Source organism: Rhododendron vialii, chromosome 2a (assembly GCF_030253575.1).
Source record: "Rhododendron vialii isolate Sample 1 chromosome 2a, ASM3025357v1".
In the NCBI taxonomy this organism is placed as follows: Eukaryota; Viridiplantae; Streptophyta; class Magnoliopsida; order Ericales; family Ericaceae; genus Rhododendron; species Rhododendron vialii.
Window position 1 is genome coordinate 24,078,175 of NC_080558.1, and position 18,191 is coordinate 24,096,365.

An 18,191-nucleotide genomic window follows, 5' to 3' on the forward strand; every position below is an offset into this window, starting at 1 on the left:
GATAATAGAAGCTACTTTGGTAGTCATAGACTGGCCAACATCAAACCCAACGTATCCCCCAAATCGCTTGTAAAGAGGGCCCATCGTATGCCAATTATCAACCCAAAGATAGGTAGAAATCCCCTATGATATACTTAATCCAAGGTTGAACCAAAGTCCTCAAATTAAGGAGTTTCCTAATGGTCCATGAAGCATCATTAGGTATCTTAACTTTCCAAATAGTCTGACCTTCTAAAATACAGGTGTGCGCCCATTTAATCCTTAAGGTGTCAGATTTACAGCAGACAGACCACAAGTGCCTTATCATAGAAGCTTTATTCCAAGCTAAGTTTTCCAACCAACCCACTTCTTGTTCTAAAGGGATGTGAAAATATGTCATGAACCCATGATATGCAGCACAATAAAAAGGGAAAATCAGCCTAATGTTTATGTCCGACAACTTTCATGAATGGCAAAAATATACCCGCCAGAATATGAGCATTTTCTGACGTATATTATTTACAGAAAAGAAAGGAAGGGCCTTGAAAGAATGAGACGCAAAAACTAATGGTATTTACACATGCATTCTGGGCACCTTGGCTGTCTATAAATGCTTTTTTTGTTGCCCCTCACGCCTACCCTTTGGCCTTCCTCAATCATTTTTCGTATTCTCTCCTCAAAGCTGTCCCATGCTATGGTGCTATTCTCCAACAAAATTGCTGCAAGTCTCTTCTTGATAGGCCTCAAGGTAGGGGCATGACCACCACCATAATAAGTTCTGAATCCGGACACCAGGGATGATAGTTGGCTCCCTGAGTCTGTCATGGCAAATACATCAGCAGTTGCACAGGCGATGAAGTCTAGTGCTGCCAGCTGCATCCATAGAGATCTCTATTAGCTTTAGTTTTGGATACAAAACAGAAAACTGGTGGGATATGTGATGAGTTATGGTCACTGTGTTTATCCGGTGGAAATTGATTAGATAAACGACGAGGTATCTGTCCAGAAACTCAGGTTCATCATTTGTTTCCAAGCTTGAAGACGTAAACACAGTTGCTAGAGTTATTTTTGAACAGAGAAATATGCATCACTTCATAATTTAGGACTTGTAAAAAATGCCCGCTTAGAATTTAAACTCGATTCAAAGTAAAGATTTTTGCCAGTAGCCAAATGCATCAAATTTGCATTTCCATGAAGACATTCAATTGTTAACAATTGAGATATATTCACTCCATGTAATGCCTCAAAAGGACTAACCCCTTTACTGTCTTAGAAATTCTAGATGCAAAGTATGGTTCATCAATTTAACATGAATGCATTTGATAGAATATTGGCAAGAAAAGAGTTGCTGAAAGATGATTAGGTACGATAATGTGCGTCAAGCTAAATGTTTGTTTACCTGAGACGAAAAATTCCTAAAAGGTTCGAGTTCACTACGGTTGAGAAGATCTTCCTTTGTTACCAAATTGGGATAAAGACTACTCAATGTTTGCATCCTGGACTGTCCCCCATATATGCGAGAACCAGCAAGATAGATAAAGGTTTCGCGGTTAAAACCAAGACCGGCAAGAACAAGTGCTGCTTCTTCCGGAGTCAGTGGGCATTTACCCAACCTCCTTAATTCTGTTGGAGAAGTAGGCCTGCAGCCCCCATTTCAGCACATGATTAGAAGAATATCAAAATAACAAAAGTCCTAAATACTTCTTTTCTGCAAAAGAAATTCCTGAAGTGCTTTTCATGGAGAATGTTTTGTTGAAAAATAACCTTCTTCTTCTGTTTGATTGCCACAGTGGAAATGAGTTGGAAAACATTTTCCACCGTTTGGGTCGCACAATAATCATTAATATTTCGGTCGCACAATAATCATTAATATTTCATGTCTTGAAATGATTGTAAAAAAAGTTTGCATCCACAATGCGAATGTTAAAACATTTTCCACCTTCAAAAAATAGAAGAGATTTTCTGCCTCAATCAGCTTTTTCTGTCGACTTTGTTTCTCATCACACAAAACAACTAAAAATTCAAAACATAGCACCGTTGCGTACTTTGATTTCTCCAAGCGTTCAGCAAGCAGCGGAAAATGGGATTCCCTGTACGCTTGGAGTTCCTCTCTCTCATCTTCTCCACCTCCAAATTCACATTGAGAGTAGGCCACCATGTCAACTTCAAATCTCAAGTGCAAAGCAAGGTATTTGGATTGATCTCCCACAGCAGCATCCTTCCCTTTCAAGGGTGTATTTGACATGAAATTCCCAAGCAGTTGCTTGTCCAGCATATTTCGTGCGGCATCAAATTTTCTTATCCTCTTGATCAATAACGAACCAACTCGTTCAATTTCAGGTGCAAACTTTAGAGCATGGAAGTTGCATTTGCATCTTAATCTCTGCAGACAATTCATAAATATCTCACTGAATATGGGTGGAGTGTACTGTGTACACATTATATGTAAAACCTATCAGATACAATTTCCTTTCAGAGGAATGGAATAAACATGATGCGAGATTTCAGAATACGCAGAAGTCTGTTTGCAGCTCATTTAACTTAAATGGTGAATTCACATGGTTAAGCAGTTGTTCTTGTTGCCCGTATACCTATCAAACTATATACAAAGTCAACATCATTCGGTAGATTAGTGTAGCCAGATATTGAAAACTATAGTAACCAGCTATCAAGATAAGCAAAAATTAGAGCCAGGACTCGGGAGATCTTCAAGTCAAACAGCTTCTATTTTCTTTGTGTTTGGGATTAAGCTCACGCAGCACTAACATTTAGTTCTTCAAACTGCCAATGGATATATTGCCAACCTGAAGTTCAAATGGCAATGGATCAAAGCCAAGTCGATTTCCAAATCCAAGCAAGTGAACAACTCGATTCTTCAACAGGAGAGGAAGCACAGTTTTGACATAATCAGCCGGTGTTGCTTCCTTTGGAATATCTGCATCCGTAATCTGAAAAAGCGAGGCAAAAGGCTGAACTCTTTTTGTTATGCACAATCTTTTTTGTAGAAGTAAACAAGTATTAACATACCAAACTACCAATGGCTTCAAAGTTCAGTGATTTCAAATTTGAAGGAAGCTCCTTTACAAGATTTATGTCATCCTTCAAGTTGTTTGTGAAATGATCCAATTGATAAATGTCACCAAACTGGCTGCAGTCCCAACAATAAGCGACAGTAAATCACCAGAGATAGAAACCAAAACCAAATAAAAAAACTAGAAATAAATCATCAATTTCCTTGTCCCCCACGTTTCTTGTCAAGTAGTAGGATAATATTTTGTTAGTGAAACGTAAGGGGATTGAATGAAATTTTGGAAGTATTAGACCTAAAGCACAAAAAAAAAAGTACTATGTGTATTGCATGAATCAAAAGCATGAAATTTGGAAAGGAAAAAAAGAAGATAAATAACCTCTGCTGACCTGGGATCCTTCCATACATTGCTGTAAAGAAATTTGGGAATAACTAATGTAGCATTAAGTAAGGATGCAACAGCAACCGCATTGCATACCTGCAAGCAAAAGAGATTTCATTATTAGCTATTCCTATAAAAGAGGTGGGTGGAAAAATAGCAGAAAGAGGCTAAAAAAATATCAGACAAAAATACAAATCCACGTAAACAATAAATTCTTTAAGTGGCACGTCTTTGGTTCATGGATCGATAGAAAAAACTTAACAGGCAGATAAGAAGAAAATTGAGTACGAAGATAAATTTATGTCTGGTTTCCCTGTGCTCCTTTCCTTACAAACCCATCAACAAATCCAAGATCAAGCACAACATAAATTTGAGAATATATAACTGGTGAACTATCTCAAAACGACATACTTGCTCACTTCTGGTACTGCATTCAGTTGATTGTAATTACAGTAAAGAAGTTTTCCAAGCTGAATATGTTAGATGCCAGTGCAGATACTTACAGCAACTCGTTGTTGATTTAGACCACCATTTGCACTGACCAAAATAAAACCGTTGCTCTTCTTCGGCTTCCCTGCATGCCACCATTGCCAGTAAAGTTAAGACTATGGCTGCATCATGAACTTGTGGCGGTATTAGCTAATGGAAAGTAAAATAATATAGACACTAAAGAAGAAGAAAAAATAGCTTCTTCAGTATATTATCGTCTTATTTTTCTTTACCTTTTCTTGTCCCTCAACAAATCTATGATCCAAACATAGCCTAATTGATTGTTCATGTCTCAATAAGGTTAACAAATAATTCATGAATACCTAGATTTGTTGTACTGTTTCTATCTGCACACGGTCTCCAGATAGATGCCTCAGGATACGTCTCCTTCCAGAACTTTGTTGAATCTTCCCTAAACTCTTTCTGTAGCATAGTTATTTTGGATGATGACTGAAAAACCGAGAACAGAATGAATGAATTGAACTGGGATATTAATCAAACCTCTGCAAGAGCGAAAGAAGCTAAATTCATAAGTCGATCATACATCTGTACTGGTATTTTCCCTTCATTGACGTTGGCAGTCGTACGCTCCTTCAGGGACATAAGAAAATATCATCAGTTGGCATGGTGGATGACATACTTAAAGAAAAAGCAGCCTTACCCTCATGCCCAAGAACCACTTTGAAATTGTACTATAGGAATCAATTATGTTTACTTCGTATGCTGTAGTTCTAGCAGGATATAGATCGATAAGCAACATACGGAATGGTGTATATCTGGGAGCCTGAATTCCATTTTTAGGGTGACACTTCATGCCTGAATCCATTTTCCCAAAGCACGGGCCAGACCATGTTACCTCTTTTTCTGCCAAAACTCCGTTTATTAAAGAGAAATTTCAGTAGGCCTCAGAAGCTAAAGACCAGCTCAAGGAACTGAACAAAACACCACCACATTTCAGCTATGAGGACGAACAAGAACTAACTAGGATCAAAATAAGGAAAGACCAATGTAGTAGGAATGGATTCATGTATGCACTGCTAGTTACCCACAGATAGTTACTTTTGTTGATATTCAACCTCCTTTGATGTTTTCATATTTCAAGTTCTGGTTGGCTTAGACCTTAAGAGTATAACACTTGACATCTACACTACTCAAGAAGAAAACCTAAGGAAATTCCGAACTCGTACCTTCATCTTCTCAATTGATTTTTTGGGGGCTGAACCACTCGTGGGCTCAAGAAGGGAGTACACAAGGGAGTCCAAGAGGAAAAGGAAACCAATCAACCCAAACGCAATAACCATCGACCGCAGGTTTTTACCCAACCAAACATGCCTTTTCCCACCATGGACACCCTTGCATGAACTGATTTTTGATGGGTCATTCTTGAACCCATGAAACAAACCAGCTTTGTTCCAATTGTAATCGGCTCCTAACATTCTCGGCGATCCTTGCTTCCCCATCAACTCATTTCTAGTAACAACAACTTTCTATTTGAAGATTACCAAATATACATAAGATTGTTACAACATCAATTCCACAAGGTTCAAAATAAACCTAACTCTGGCGGGTATTCCTGTCTAGATAGCCACTCATTGGTAGCTATTCGCAAGTAGAGTCTCCCTCTTTCTATATCTAACAAAATCCACCGACCCATTGGAGGATTTGAGGAAAATTTTAGGTTGGAAGTCCCAAACATTTGGTAATTTGGATGAAGTGGAAACATCTAGGTCTGGATTGGAAGTGAAGTTAAAGATGTTGGTGACAATGATATGTATGCAATGCAACTATAAACAGAATATACAAATACGAGTGAAACATAAGCAAATATATATACATATATATATATGAGTAGTCTAGAAATCAATTTAAAAAAGCTAACCTTGAATATAATACAGGAGAAGAATCACATCTGCTACAACTACATCTCACCGAACAAAGAGAAGAGCATTTGGTATTGATTTTTGTGGTGTCTTTCTTTCTTTCTTGTTGTTGTTGTTGTTGTTGTTCTTGGATTGAATGGTCTGGGAGTTAGGAAGAAAAACACAAGTAAACCCGGAAGAACTTGGCTTCAAGGGGTTTGTGTGTTGAGAAAGAAACAGAGGAGAGAGGACCGTGACTTTTGGTGGTTAGTTGGAGGGCTCTTTCTAACCAACACCCGACCCGACCCGACCGTTGGGCTCTCTCTCTCTCTCTCTCTCTGTTTTTTAGTAGCATCCCAGGATTCCCAGACCTTCCTCAGAATTTTACGTTAAATTTGAGGAATAGTATTTGAGTAAAGCTTCATTAATATTGCCCATTCAAGCGAAACAAATTAAACTTTTGGGAAATTATCATTTGTCAACTATTTAAGTTTTTTTGTTTTTATCCCATGTGTAGAAAGTGAATTTAAATAGAGGGCAAATTCTATGTAGAGAGTATAAATAAAGAGGGCAAATTACGTGAAAGATGATACACTAGTAAGTGTTATGTTGGTTTGGATTGGATAGAATTTCAGTAAATGAAAAGAATCTCACGGAACATTTATTGATCGCCGGCACTTTGATCTCATGGCCGCAAGATCAACAGCACTCAGCAGATCGAACTTTGCATGCTTGCTCCGGTCACTCTCCGAGGATGGAACCAAGGGGGGCCTCTAGTAGGGGCGGCCGCCACGACAAAATTTTAGAAAATGCAATTATTATATGTGAAGGAAAAAAATTATCCCCAACTTATATAGGCTCGTTACCGCTAGATTTTTTCCCTCATTTTGTGCTATATACTAGTCCTAAATCCTCTATTTTTTTTTCAAGAAAGAAATAATAGTATTCCAAAACTAAATTTAATGGGTCAAAGTAAAATAATATAAATGATGAGGTCTAATTATAAAAAAAAACCTCCACACTTTAACCTAAAATAATTTAACATAAAATAACTTAACCTAAAAACTTAAACAAGTTAACCAAAACAATCGGCATTGTGCATGACTCAGCAGTAGTGGATTTTTCGTTTAATGGACTTCCAAATTTTCAATGCCGGCACTGTTCAGTAGTGGAATTTCGAAAAATTGAAAAAACATTTTTATCGTTGGGTGTTTTGTGTGGATTTCTTAAACTCCATTAGGAAAAATGTTAGTATTCTTCAATTTTTCAACATTCAATTAAAGTTAGAAATTATTGAATGTTTAGAATTCCTTATTGAAAATTGTATTGAGCAATAGATGGTATTAACACTAAGGAAATGATATTGGCACTCCAAAAATTGATGCAGGCACTCCAAAAATAAAAGAAAATGGCTTTGAAATTACACTGATTTTGGAGTGCCTGCATCAATTTTTGGAGTGTCAATATCATTTCCCTAACACTATATGAAAAAAAAAATAGCAGTTTATTGATTCATGTAAACTGATGTGGTAGGTAATCATGGTCAAGAAAATAATTGACTCATCTCTAAGAAAAGAAGTGTTGAACACATATTGCAATGCATCTTTTTTATTTTTTTAGTATACATTTCGCCATTACTAGAGTAAAATCCTAGCTCCATCCTATCGAGTCTAGTTTATAACCCTATGGTTTGGACCCAATTTTTTTTGTACATTTCAAGATATGACTTTTTTTTCAAAACCAGCAGGTCATTTTAGTAAAATGTCCATAACTTTCTCGTTATAAATCGAATCAAGACCCAATGTATATCATCAATAAAGAGGATTTTCAAAGTACTAAGAATGGTGAATCCATCTACACAAATAAAAGATTTGAGTTATAAAAGTTGGGTTAGAAGCAAACCAACTCATAGATTATTAGGACTACCAAGGTTAAAACACTTTCGTAGGGCACAAGTCTCACTCCCTAGTATTGGCCCTGAATATGTGGCACTTTGAGAATTCTTCAAGCTATGGGAGATGGGATAAATTTGATTTTCAAAGAGAATCTTCTTCCATTTGAGGAGATACTCATTTATTCAAGATTGGGCCATCCATAGTGAGTCATATCCATTTTAATCTTTAGTGATAAACAATTTGTTGGTCAATACTCAACGCAATTGTTACAAAAATATACAGATTTTGAATTCAATATTGTAATTAAGCAACCAAACCTTGGGTTATCTACATCTAATCTTGGCTCTGCTGGAACCTTGTCTTATAACCTATGCAACTAGCTTCATTCTGGCGGTCACCCGAGATGAGACTTAAATATTTACGAAGTCAAATTGAGGTGTCCGTGAGAAAACAATATCCAGTAGTAGAATGTTGACTTGTAGAATCACTAGCCCAATTTGCATCAAAGTAGGTACGCAACTCAAGAGAAGAGTGCACTAAGTCATGTAAGTATCTAACATGAATTGATTGATAAGATGAAATGTATAGGAGATGTCCGGTTGAGCAACAATAAGATACTCCGTGAGACTACCCATTTGTTTGTTGACGATAAAAGATGGCATCACGTACGTAGTTGTGTTCGATTTGTACGTGTAAGTCGAGCATTCGGTTCAAGTGGAGCAGAGACAAACAGTGTTGTTAGTGAGTCCTTAATGTATCGATGAAAACAATAATTAACTCGTTCAGAATGTCGCCGATGAAGACGATCACAAACTCAGTCTAGATAGTTTTCAAAATTTGGATCTGTAATCGTGGAGAGTCAAGTCACATAAATTTTCTTTATCTATTACTCTTAAAAATCTTCTTCAAAATTCAGACCGAACAGGACCTAATCAAAATCCAAACCAAACAGGGCCATAATCTCTATGTAAGACCTTTCGTCTCTTTCTTAATTCTCGTTCTATGCTCTCCCTTTCATTCACTGCTCTTACAAATTTTAGAAATTTGAGATATTTATTAGAGATGTTTTCACATTTGTATTTTTGTATTCGCACTCGCACTATTATTCATGCACATGCATTACAAGGCTTAGGTGGAGATGTGTACCTCTTCTTTCGTAATAATAACACCCACGCATTTACCCTCTCTTCTCCCGCAATCAAAACACGAGTCGGTTAACTACTTTTTTATTTGGTTTCAATGCAAAATAAAACCTGAGCCCGAATAAAGGCTATGGGTATTGGGTACTTGAATAAGAGTCGAACCTGGAACTTATCCAATCACGTCCTAAAAGCATCCACAATATAATAATCAAAACTAAAATGTTGCTAAAGTTAGCAATGTTTGCTCAAAAAAGTGCTCACATTGTAATAACCAAATTTAGCAACCTCTTAGCAACTCATCAAATTTTGACATTTGAATAACCAAACTTAACAACTTTTACCAATAACCAAAACTCAATAACCAAACCCAATAACCAAATTTAAAACTAAAAAAATTAAAAAACACATCACATTAGAATCGTCTCATCGAGACGAATAATTTGGTGTGGTCGGGTGCGTGATTGAAACTCGTTTGCAATTGGACATAGATGCATAGCGTATTGTAGGGGTTTTTTTTATAGGGATACAAAAATAACCAATGTGGAGATCAAGTTTGTTAGGTTTGATTATGAACTTAATGGATAATCAAATGCTGACGTGGCACATTTTGATTATCGATTTTGATTATTCCCATTGCGGATGCTCTAAGTTTCCATCCTTGGTGGTATGACCAATATTGACCATTGACTTCGAATCTTCGGATTCGACCATCGTAATTATCTTCAACTTCGGGGCTCTTAATCAATTCCAAAATAATCCTACGAGAGACAAAGAGGAGAGAGAGAGAGAACAAAAGACGGAGGAGCTGGAATCACATGGAGTTTGTTCGGTTGATGGGGCCTCCCTCCCTGCACCCGACAATTATGAGCTCAACGTTTTGTCAAAAGTAAAAAAGATTCTTCTCTCCTCTCCTCTCTCTCTCCCTCCCTCCTCTCTCTCCTCCATCGTTCGCCGGAAAAATCATGGCTGACGATAAGGTAAGAAGATCTCTTCATTTCCCCTCAAAATCTGATATCTATGTGGCTAGATGTGGTTTCCTTTTGGTTCTCGACAAGATCTAGCATAATTGGACCTTTTATTACAAATCCGTTGACTGGAAAGTAAACTTATACATGGGTTTTTAATTTCCTCTTGTTCTGTTTCTTTGGTAGATCCCTGAAGGAGGCTTCTTTGGGTTTCTGTGATGAGCATTTTTTTTTTTGGTGGTGTTTTTTTGTATTTTTTGGGATAGTTTTAATGCTAGGGTTTGATGTGGTGAAATCATAGGATTGGATCCGTACATTTTCCAAGAAAGTTGTCTGCAAATCTGAAAACTAAGTGCCTATGTATGGTTCCTTTTGGTCACCGATAAAATCTAGCTGAATTGGACCTCATAATGCGTGCCGTTTGGCTTAAAAGGCCAGATTGTTGGTGGGTTTTTGGTTTGTTCTTGTTCAGTTTCCTGGGTACCGCGTGGGGGAATCGGGGATTGACTGGGGTTCCTTGGATGAGCTGGTTATTTCTTTCAGAATGGTGGGTTATGAAGTTGTGAATCTGTTTCATCTGTTGTTTAGCATACGGCGATGGATCTGTACATTTTCCCAGAAAGTTTTTGTCAAATCTGATGGCCAAGAACCTATGTATGGTTCCTTTTCGTTCCCCTGAAAATCTAGCCACTACAGTTGTTGGTGGGTTTTTGTTTCTTCTTGTTCAGTTTCCTGGGTAACCATGATTTGTTAGGGTTCCTGGATGAGCTTTTTATTTCTCCCACTTGCATCTTCTGTGATAGCTTTAACGCTGGGTTATGAAGTTGTGAATGTCTGTTGTTTCGCATACAGTGATGGATCCTTGGGTATGAAGGTGGGCAACCGCACCCCAAAAACTTATGAAAACTTCTTACGTTAGACTAATAATTTGTTTGACAATTTGGAAAGTATAAAGGTTTGTAGCCTCAAATTATAGTAGTTCACACCCCGGAATTGGAATCCTACATCTCATTGCATTTGCTCTGGATCTTAGATGAGCTACTTTTTAGATCATTGTACTTATGTGAAGCTATGGTTTGATATTGCTTCTGTTTCTTTCTTTAGTTCTTTAACTTTCCTTTCCTTAGTCCCATTTCAATTCATCAAATTATCCTGCAATTTTGGTGATATTGTTTATAAAAAGTGCCAGGTGGAATGTCGTTAAAATTGTTTTGTCATCATATCAGTTGCTTCATGTCGTTTCTATGTCTTATGCTACCATTCCATATTATTAGTGTTTTGCTGATCTCTGTGCTCAATAGTTTCTGGCATGTCTTATCTTGTTTAGTCATCCTAGATCTGCTTTTGACGATTTGTATTCTTTGCCCTAGCTAGATGTTCTGTGAGTATCTTGTCTGATATGTTGACCTGATATAAACTCCAGGAGATGGCTGATCCTGTTCTTGATGCCAATGATGCTGTCACTGGTCACATCATTTCTACGACTATTGGTGGCAAAAATGGAGAACCAAAACAGGTAATACTACTTTATTGAATGACCTGAGAGAACAGCCTCTCGTATGAAATCTACTGGAAATACAAAATAATTGAAACAGAGCTCTTACTCTTATTGTTTTATTTCTTCGATTTCTTGTTATTTCCAACAGTAGAATAATCATGGAAAGTTTATCAGTGATATGGAAGTCGTTTTTCCTTTAGGAGACTGAAGAAATGATTGATTGAGCCATTGATAGGATTCTATGGAAACAACTATGAATAATTTTGAGAAAAGAATAGTAAAACAACCCATTTGTAACGGATTTTCAACGCTTGGACTATGAGATGGAAATGAGTCGATAAAGCATCAATCAAATTTATAAAGTAGTGAAACAAGCGGTAGATACAGAATACTCCCAAGGTGAGATCTTATTATCACATTTTCATGTTAAACGACCTCTATTTGTATGGTGACTCATAGAAAGTGTGTATGCACATAACAGTATGGCTCCTTTGAACAGTAATGCTAGAAATGTACAGAGAAGGGTGCACTTAATAAATATCTACGTACTTGTAAACTGTGTATCTTAGAACAACCATTAATGGTTCTAGATGGTGTACACATTTCAATAGCTTTCTTTGTTAGTTTTTCTGATGTTGAGGGTTGAATTGGGGTGTGTTGCGTATTGCAGACCATCAGCTATATGGCGGAGCGTGTTGTTGGGACAGGCTCATTTGGGGTTGTTTTCCAGGTAGCCACAATATAATGGTTCTCTTTCGATGTGGCAAAATCTTTTCATCTCGTTTGATTCACTGATCTGGCTGCTTTCATTAGGCAAAATGCTTGGAAACTGGAGAGACAGTGGCAATAAAGAAGGTTTTGCAAGATAAAAGATACAAGAACCGTGAACTGCAATTAATGCGCACAATGGATCACCCAAATGTGGTTTCTCTAAAGCATTGTTTCTTTTCCACTACGAGTAAAAACGAGCTTTTTCTCAACTTAGTCATGGAGTATGTCCCTGAGACCATTTATCGAGTTTTGAAGCATTACAGCAATCTGAACCAGAGAATACCTCTCATCTATGTTAAGCTTTACACTTACCAAGTATGTGTGGTACTCCCTTCAGTTTTATCGTTTTTCGTATTTCATCAATTGCTATTAACTAGGATGTTGTTTTCCAGATCTGTAGGGGGCTGGCATATATGCACACTGTTCCGGAAGTTTGCCACAGGGATTTGAAGCCTCAGAACGTCCTGGTATGTATTTCATTAGCTTTATCTTGAGAAAACTGTCAATGGCTTTTTGCTGAGGTCACATTGGCTTTCTACAGGTTGATCCTCTTTCTCACCAGGTCAAGATTTGTGATTTCGGAAGTGCAAAAATGCTTGTATGTGAAACTTGGACTTCAGATTTCCTCGTCTTTTTCTATCTTTTATTTATTTTTTGTTCAGTCGTCGTATTTTTTCCCCATTATTGCCAATTTAATTTGCTTTTTCACAACATAACAAAATGAATTTGCTCCAAGTTTCAATAGTCTCCTGCTGGTGCACTGCGGAACTGATTGCTTCTCATTATTAAGCATTATACTTGAAGATTGTGGTAAAAAATGATATTCATTTATCACAAGCTTATGTCGTTTCCACTGTATGAAAAAAGATTCCTCTCTAAAACTCAAGGCACTTTGTGTAGCTTACCAGATACACAATTTTTTCTGTGTTTCTGATTTTTCCTCAGTTTTTGGGCTTGAACTACTTCTTGAGTTATATACTCTTGAGAGAATGTTATGAGAAGAAAATTCTTAAGAGAGTGCTCCAAATTTTGATCTCTCTCTGCAGCTATGTTTTGTATAAATTTTTAGTGTGAACTCTTATTTGTGTATCTTAATGGAAGTCCACCACCACTTTTTTGTTGGCTATTCATCCTTTTGGGTCATGTTTGCATGTACTGCATGTATATCCTTTAAACTACGATACATGAGAAGTACCTGCGAGTCCTAGTTGTTCTATGTCCAGGATGCCCTAATTGTTCATTGATCAAGCTATCAAAGATGATGAAATATAGTATTGCATTTTAGTTAATCCCCTGGAGAATGACTTGGTAGGGATCCAGGCTGGAGTGTAGTTGCCTTCTCCAATGCCAATTCCACACACACATTGTTTGGATACAATAAATATAACTAATTCCACATAACACATTTTTATGCATATTTTGAATATCATTTCCGCACCTAAGCTGTATTTTCACGAAACGGGACACACTGATGTGCCATTTCAAACATGCAAGACACGAGCGCTGAGGAAACATTAGGAAATCATGTTTCTATCAAGTCTATTTGTGAGGTAGATATATGTGACTCATTTATTCAAAGGTAATAAAAATTTAAACGTTGCACTAATTTAGAATAAAACGCCATATATTCCATATCTTAAGTATTAAGCTGTCATTCACGAAACATGCATTCCAAAGAATGCAAAACAATAATACAGTAGTTCTTTGTGATACAAATGACATAGTATTGTGAATATATCAAAATATCTGTTTGGACTGCATAAATTGGGCTCTAAAGGATGCAAAACATTACTTTATGAAAAGAATCATAACATAGGTGGTGTTTGGAGGTTTCAAGAAGTGTTTCTGAGCTGTCAATTTGTTAATAGTGTTGCTGAATTGTCAAAAGAAGACAAGAAGTGTTGGGCATAATTTTAGGAGTGCCGATAACCAAAACGGGTGTCCTTCAAGATGTGCTTCATCTGTAGAGGTTCCATCCTTAGTTTAACACGAACTTGAGCAACTCACAGACCCACTAACCTCGTCAACTAAATACTGTGATCTAGTGTAGAATATGAGTAGTTGACTTAGGAACATGCAAATATACAATGTCCATTGTCTCTAATATGTTGCTATATGTGTCTGGACATGGGAATAAACTTACTCGTATCCCTAATGTGCTCAACAAAAAGATGAATGTTAAAAAGCAAGATATGGCTCGTGATGTGTACAATATGTAACGTGGCTGTTGGTGTCTGACATGTGTCTGTTAGTGTTATGGCATCTAAACTGAAGTGTTGAGGGGCTTTATAGCTTGCTTAGTTGTCTTCCTCACTGCAGATGTCGCTCGTGAAGCTAAACTTTTAAGTCTATTGCATGTTAGTGCCACATTATGCTGGCGAATGTCATTAAAGCTCATATTTGTGGGGCTTGTAATAGCATGTTTCATGATTTCACTTGTATCCAATTGTCCCCAGGTGAAGGGTGAAGCAAACATATCATACATATGCTCGCGTTTTTATCGGGCTCCAGAACTCATTTTTGGTGCCACAGAATATACAACTTCAATTGATATTTGGTCAGCTGGCTGTATACTTGCTGAGCTTCTTTTAGGCCTGGTCAGCTGCGTTTCCATGTTCTACATTGCGGCTCCATTTGTTTTTTTATTGTCCTATCTTTGGTTGTATGAAAACTTTTCCTATAGATGGGTATAACATTTGACATGGAAAACTTTTCCTATGGATGGATATTTGGTCAGCTGGGCATAACATTTGACATGGAAAACTTTTCCTATAGATGGACTTAGGGTTCTGATTTTGACAAGTTCTACAACATGCAATTAAGGTGGCCATCACGAGTGACCAACTCATAAACGCGAACCAATGAGATCTCTCTCTCTCTCTCTCTCTCTCTCTCTCTCTCTCACACACACACACACACACACACACACACATGCACGCACACACACAACTACCAATCTGCTCTCAAGAACTTGGTAAATGCACGAAACATCAAGCCGAGCTATGGCTTGGCTTGGACTCGATGCGGTGATGAACTGGTCTGAGGAAAAGTTGTGAAGAGTACGTGACTGTACGTCTGTCGATAGCTATTGTAATTGTGCTGTAGTGTAAAATCGTGTTACATGGTTTTTTCTTTTGATGTGAAATACTTTAAATTGAAACAAAAGAACCTTCATGTCAATGTCCTTACACTTTCTTTGGACATGCATCAGCTGATTTTTTTTATGTCAACTTTCCCAGCCATTGTTCCCTGGAGAAAATGCAGTGGGCCAGCTTGTGGAGATTATCAAGGTGCAGTTCTTGAAGTAGTATAAAAAAATCATTCAGTTCTTTAACAAGCACGATAGTTTCTCATGTTTTTTGTTCCAGGTTCTTGGTACACCAACTCGGGAAGAAATTCGCTGTATGAATCCGAATTATACGGATTTTAGGTTTCCACAGATAAAGGCGAACCCTTGGCACAAGGTTTGACTTCCATTCTACTGTGAATTTGAAGTTTTGATGTGTCACATTTAGATTTATATAAAGTGTGAATGACTCTGATTCTGAGTTTTTGGTTTCAGATTTTCCACAAACGGATGCCTCCTGAAGCAATCGATCTTGCCTCAAGGCTGCTGCAGTACTCCCCAAATCTTCGCTGCACTGCGGTCAGTTTGATTCTGCTTTCATTAAGAGTATTTTATTGATGCGCAGTTATGTTAACTGTGATAATTATAGGTGATATTATCGTTCTTTTTCTCTCTCCATTTTCCCCTATTTAAGTTGTTCTTGTTCTTGTTCTTGTTCTTGATATGGCAGCTGGAGGCATGTGCACATCCGTTTTTTGATGAACTTCGAGAACCCAATGCCCGTCTACCAAATGGTCGCCCATTACCTCCTCTTTTCAACTTTAAGCAGGAGGTACACCTAATCCACTTCTTTTCTTTCTTTTCCCGATTCTATCTTTTCTTTGCTTTTTGGCGGGCATGGGAGATGCACAAAGTATACTATACTTGTCCTTTTTTTGCTTCCCCCCCCCCCCCCCCCCCCCCCCCCCCCCATCCTTGGGTGGCTCAATCCTTAAGGTGCTGATACTGAATAGGAAGTTATTTGAAGAACTCTTATTGAAAGAATCTTTAAATACTAGAGAATCCCCATATTTTGTGTTGTATCCGCCATTCAGTGGACACACATCATTAGGGGGAACAAAAAAGTCCATGTAACATAGTTGTGATGACGTCAATAGCTGAGTACCGTTAGTAGATTTGGTGTTGTGGCGTTCGATTTTTCTTTCTTCTTTCTAGTGAAGTGGGCGTTCGATTATTCTTTCTTCTTTCGGGTGAAGTGCACCCATAGTCCACAGAATACCCTGTGTCACTTGAGGCAAAATTAAAACTTCAAGGACCAAAGTGCAAGAGAGTGCAGAGTTTAGGAACCGTTGGCTGGTTAGTGTTAGATAGCATGATAATTGATATACATTTTTGGGCCCATTTCCAAACAAATTAAGCTTTTGGGACCACTGGCAACTTAACATGGTTTCAGAGTAGCTCTGGTTGGGAGGGGTCTTGGGCTGATATCTCTCCGTTTGCATTTGTTCCCCATTTGCATTCTGCTTCTCCCCTTAGTATTCTGTTTCACTCTCTCTATAGTTATGATGCTTACTGCTTAGTAAAGATGTTATCATTTTTACCAAGTGAAACAATAAGCATAGCTTTTTGATTCCTGAAATTTGATACAGTTTGATCATGTTTCCATACTTTCTTGACTTTAATAGACAACGAATAATGTTATGGCTTATTCTAGTGTTTGCACTTTGCATAATGATTTCCATTGACTGTCAGTTGATGTTATTCCTAACGGTCAAACCATTTTGTTGTTGCGGCTGCAGTTGTCTGGAGCTTCTCCGGATCTTGTAAGCAAGTTGATACCAGAGCATGTGAGACGGCAGATGGGTCTAAATTTCTTCGCGACGGACCCATAAGTGACAAAGGATTGGTATCTACTAATTGTTGATGTGAGACAAACAAGGATTCACTCACACTCATCAAAAGGTCTCTTTGATCTGCGCACGGCCGGAAAGATTTAGGTGGCTCAGTGGCTGCACTCAATATAAGGTTGGTGTGCTCCTTTGCTCTGCCTTTTGACATATACCAACCAACACCTGGAGAGAGAGGGAGAGTGAGAGGGAATCAGTTTGTATATGTTATTTTGCAGAAGAAAAAACTAAAAATAAAGACTTTTGTGTATGGATAGGTTGGAAGGCCCCTCGAAAGAACAGCTGGGATAGAAGGGGTGGGGTTGGTGGTGGTTGTTTGTTTGTTTGTTTTTCTTTGTATTTAGTTGTGGTTAATTGAATCACATTGTTGTTGCTCCCTTTTGTACGTATTTATTACCCACTAGATCTTCCACTTACCGTTTATTTGAGCTTCACAACCACAACCACAACCACCCCCACCCCCACCCCCCTTCATTGCTATTATGGAAACGGTAGATTCCATTGTTGTCACTGTGACAGTACCCTCACGCTTATATTCTTGATATTACTTTGGTATGCAAGCAATGTGGGGACGTCGCTTCACACCCTCCCTCACGCCCAACATGCTCACTTGGCAGCACATGCCACGTACAGGCCAGGGACACGCACCTTACCCATCCTTGGCATACTGGGTTTTGATATCATGTTACACGATCTTAGGTAGAACTCAATTTCAAAAACTAGCTATTGAAGTGAGGGTGTCTTCGCGCTTATATTCTTCATATTACTTTTGTACACAAGCGATGTCAGACTTCGCTTCACAGTCACCATATCTTGCCAAGATTTCAACGTGTGAACATCCAATTGTTGGTACAATAATTCTAACACCACACCCACTCACACACCCATTCACACACCCACACTCACAATAATGGTGGGGCCCACACACACTGAATGTGTAGTGTGTGCGGGCTCCACCCTTGTTGTGAGTGTGGGTGTGTGATTGGGTGTGTGAGTGGGTGTGGTAGTAGAAGGACTCTTGTTGGTATTTGTTCATAATGCGTTGGCATGCATTGAGGCCAGTATAGGTGTGCCAACAATCGCACCCTTAACCCCAAGGGGTTATGAGGTTATGGTAGCAGTTAATTAACTTGCATTGGCGGCGCTTATCACCCAAGGTCGTAGGGTCAATTATTCTCAACAATTATTTGTCCTTGGGGCCACCTCACA

General features: G+C 38.1%; 2 protein-coding genes across 10 annotated transcripts; one reads left to right on the forward strand and one right to left on the reverse strand.

Annotated features, from left to right (window-relative positions):
* Window positions 1-425: 425 nt before the first annotated feature.
* Window positions 426-6,096, reverse strand: LOC131315825 (O-fucosyltransferase 8). 9 transcript variants are annotated; one of them, XM_058345029.1, is made up of 11 exons: window positions 5,758-6,096; window positions 4,641-4,810; window positions 4,423-4,469; window positions 4,202-4,328; window positions 3,893-3,963; window positions 3,397-3,485; window positions 3,007-3,127; window positions 2,784-2,927; window positions 2,025-2,362; window positions 1,379-1,619; window positions 426-852 (listed from the first exon to the last, which is right to left on the reverse strand). In XM_058345029.1, exons 4-11 carry the CDS (start codon window positions 4,308-4,310, stop codon window positions 544-546), a joined length of 1,422 nt encoding a protein of 473 aa, XP_058201012.1. In that variant the 5' UTR covers window positions 4,311-4,328; window positions 4,423-4,469; window positions 4,641-4,810; window positions 5,758-6,096; the 3' UTR covers window positions 426-543. The 9 variants fall into 9 exon arrangements, with proteins under 9 accessions (XP_058201012.1, XP_058201004.1, XP_058201005.1 ...); XM_058345021.1 differs by having other exon boundaries at window positions 4,202-4,301; window positions 4,380-4,469; window positions 4,641-4,742; window positions 5,758-6,095; XM_058345022.1 differs by having other exon boundaries at window positions 4,202-4,301; window positions 4,380-4,469; window positions 5,758-6,095.
* Window positions 6,097-9,526: 3,430 nt separating this feature from the next.
* LOC131315826 (shaggy-related protein kinase eta-like) lies at window positions 9,527-17,400 on the forward strand. The gene is made up of 12 exons (XM_058345030.1): window positions 9,527-9,751; window positions 11,163-11,255; window positions 11,908-11,967; window positions 12,051-12,323; window positions 12,401-12,475; window positions 12,550-12,606; window positions 14,465-14,605; window positions 15,248-15,298; window positions 15,377-15,472; window positions 15,571-15,654; window positions 15,806-15,907; window positions 16,875-17,400. Exons 1-12 carry the CDS (start codon window positions 9,737-9,739, stop codon window positions 16,965-16,967), a joined length of 1,140 nt encoding a protein of 379 aa, XP_058201013.1. The 5' UTR covers window positions 9,527-9,736; the 3' UTR covers window positions 16,968-17,400.
* Window positions 17,401-18,191: the final 791 nt, after the last annotated feature.

Bases quoted from the DNA above. Each gene is read 5' to 3' on its own strand.
- LOC131315825 (XM_058345020.1), bottom strand. From the start codon at position 5,338: ATGGGGAAGCAAGGATCGCCGAGAATGTTAGGAGCCGATTACAATTGG. The intron at 3,964-4,201 runs GTATTCATGAAT...GGTGGCATGCAG, and splicing joins AAACAGTACAACAAATCTAG to GGAAGCCGAAGAAGAGCAAC. The intron at 3,128-3,396 runs GTCAGCAGAGGT...TTGGGACTGCAG, and splicing joins AATGTATGGAAGGATCCCAG to CCAGTTTGGTGACATTTATC.
- LOC131315826 (XM_058345030.1), top strand. The intron at 12,324-12,400 runs GTATGTGTGGTA...GTTGTTTTCCAG, and splicing joins TTAAGCTTTACACTTACCAA to ATCTGTAGGGGGCTGGCATA. The intron at 15,655-15,805 runs GTCAGTTTGATT...TTGATATGGCAG, and splicing joins CAAATCTTCGCTGCACTGCG to CTGGAGGCATGTGCACATCC.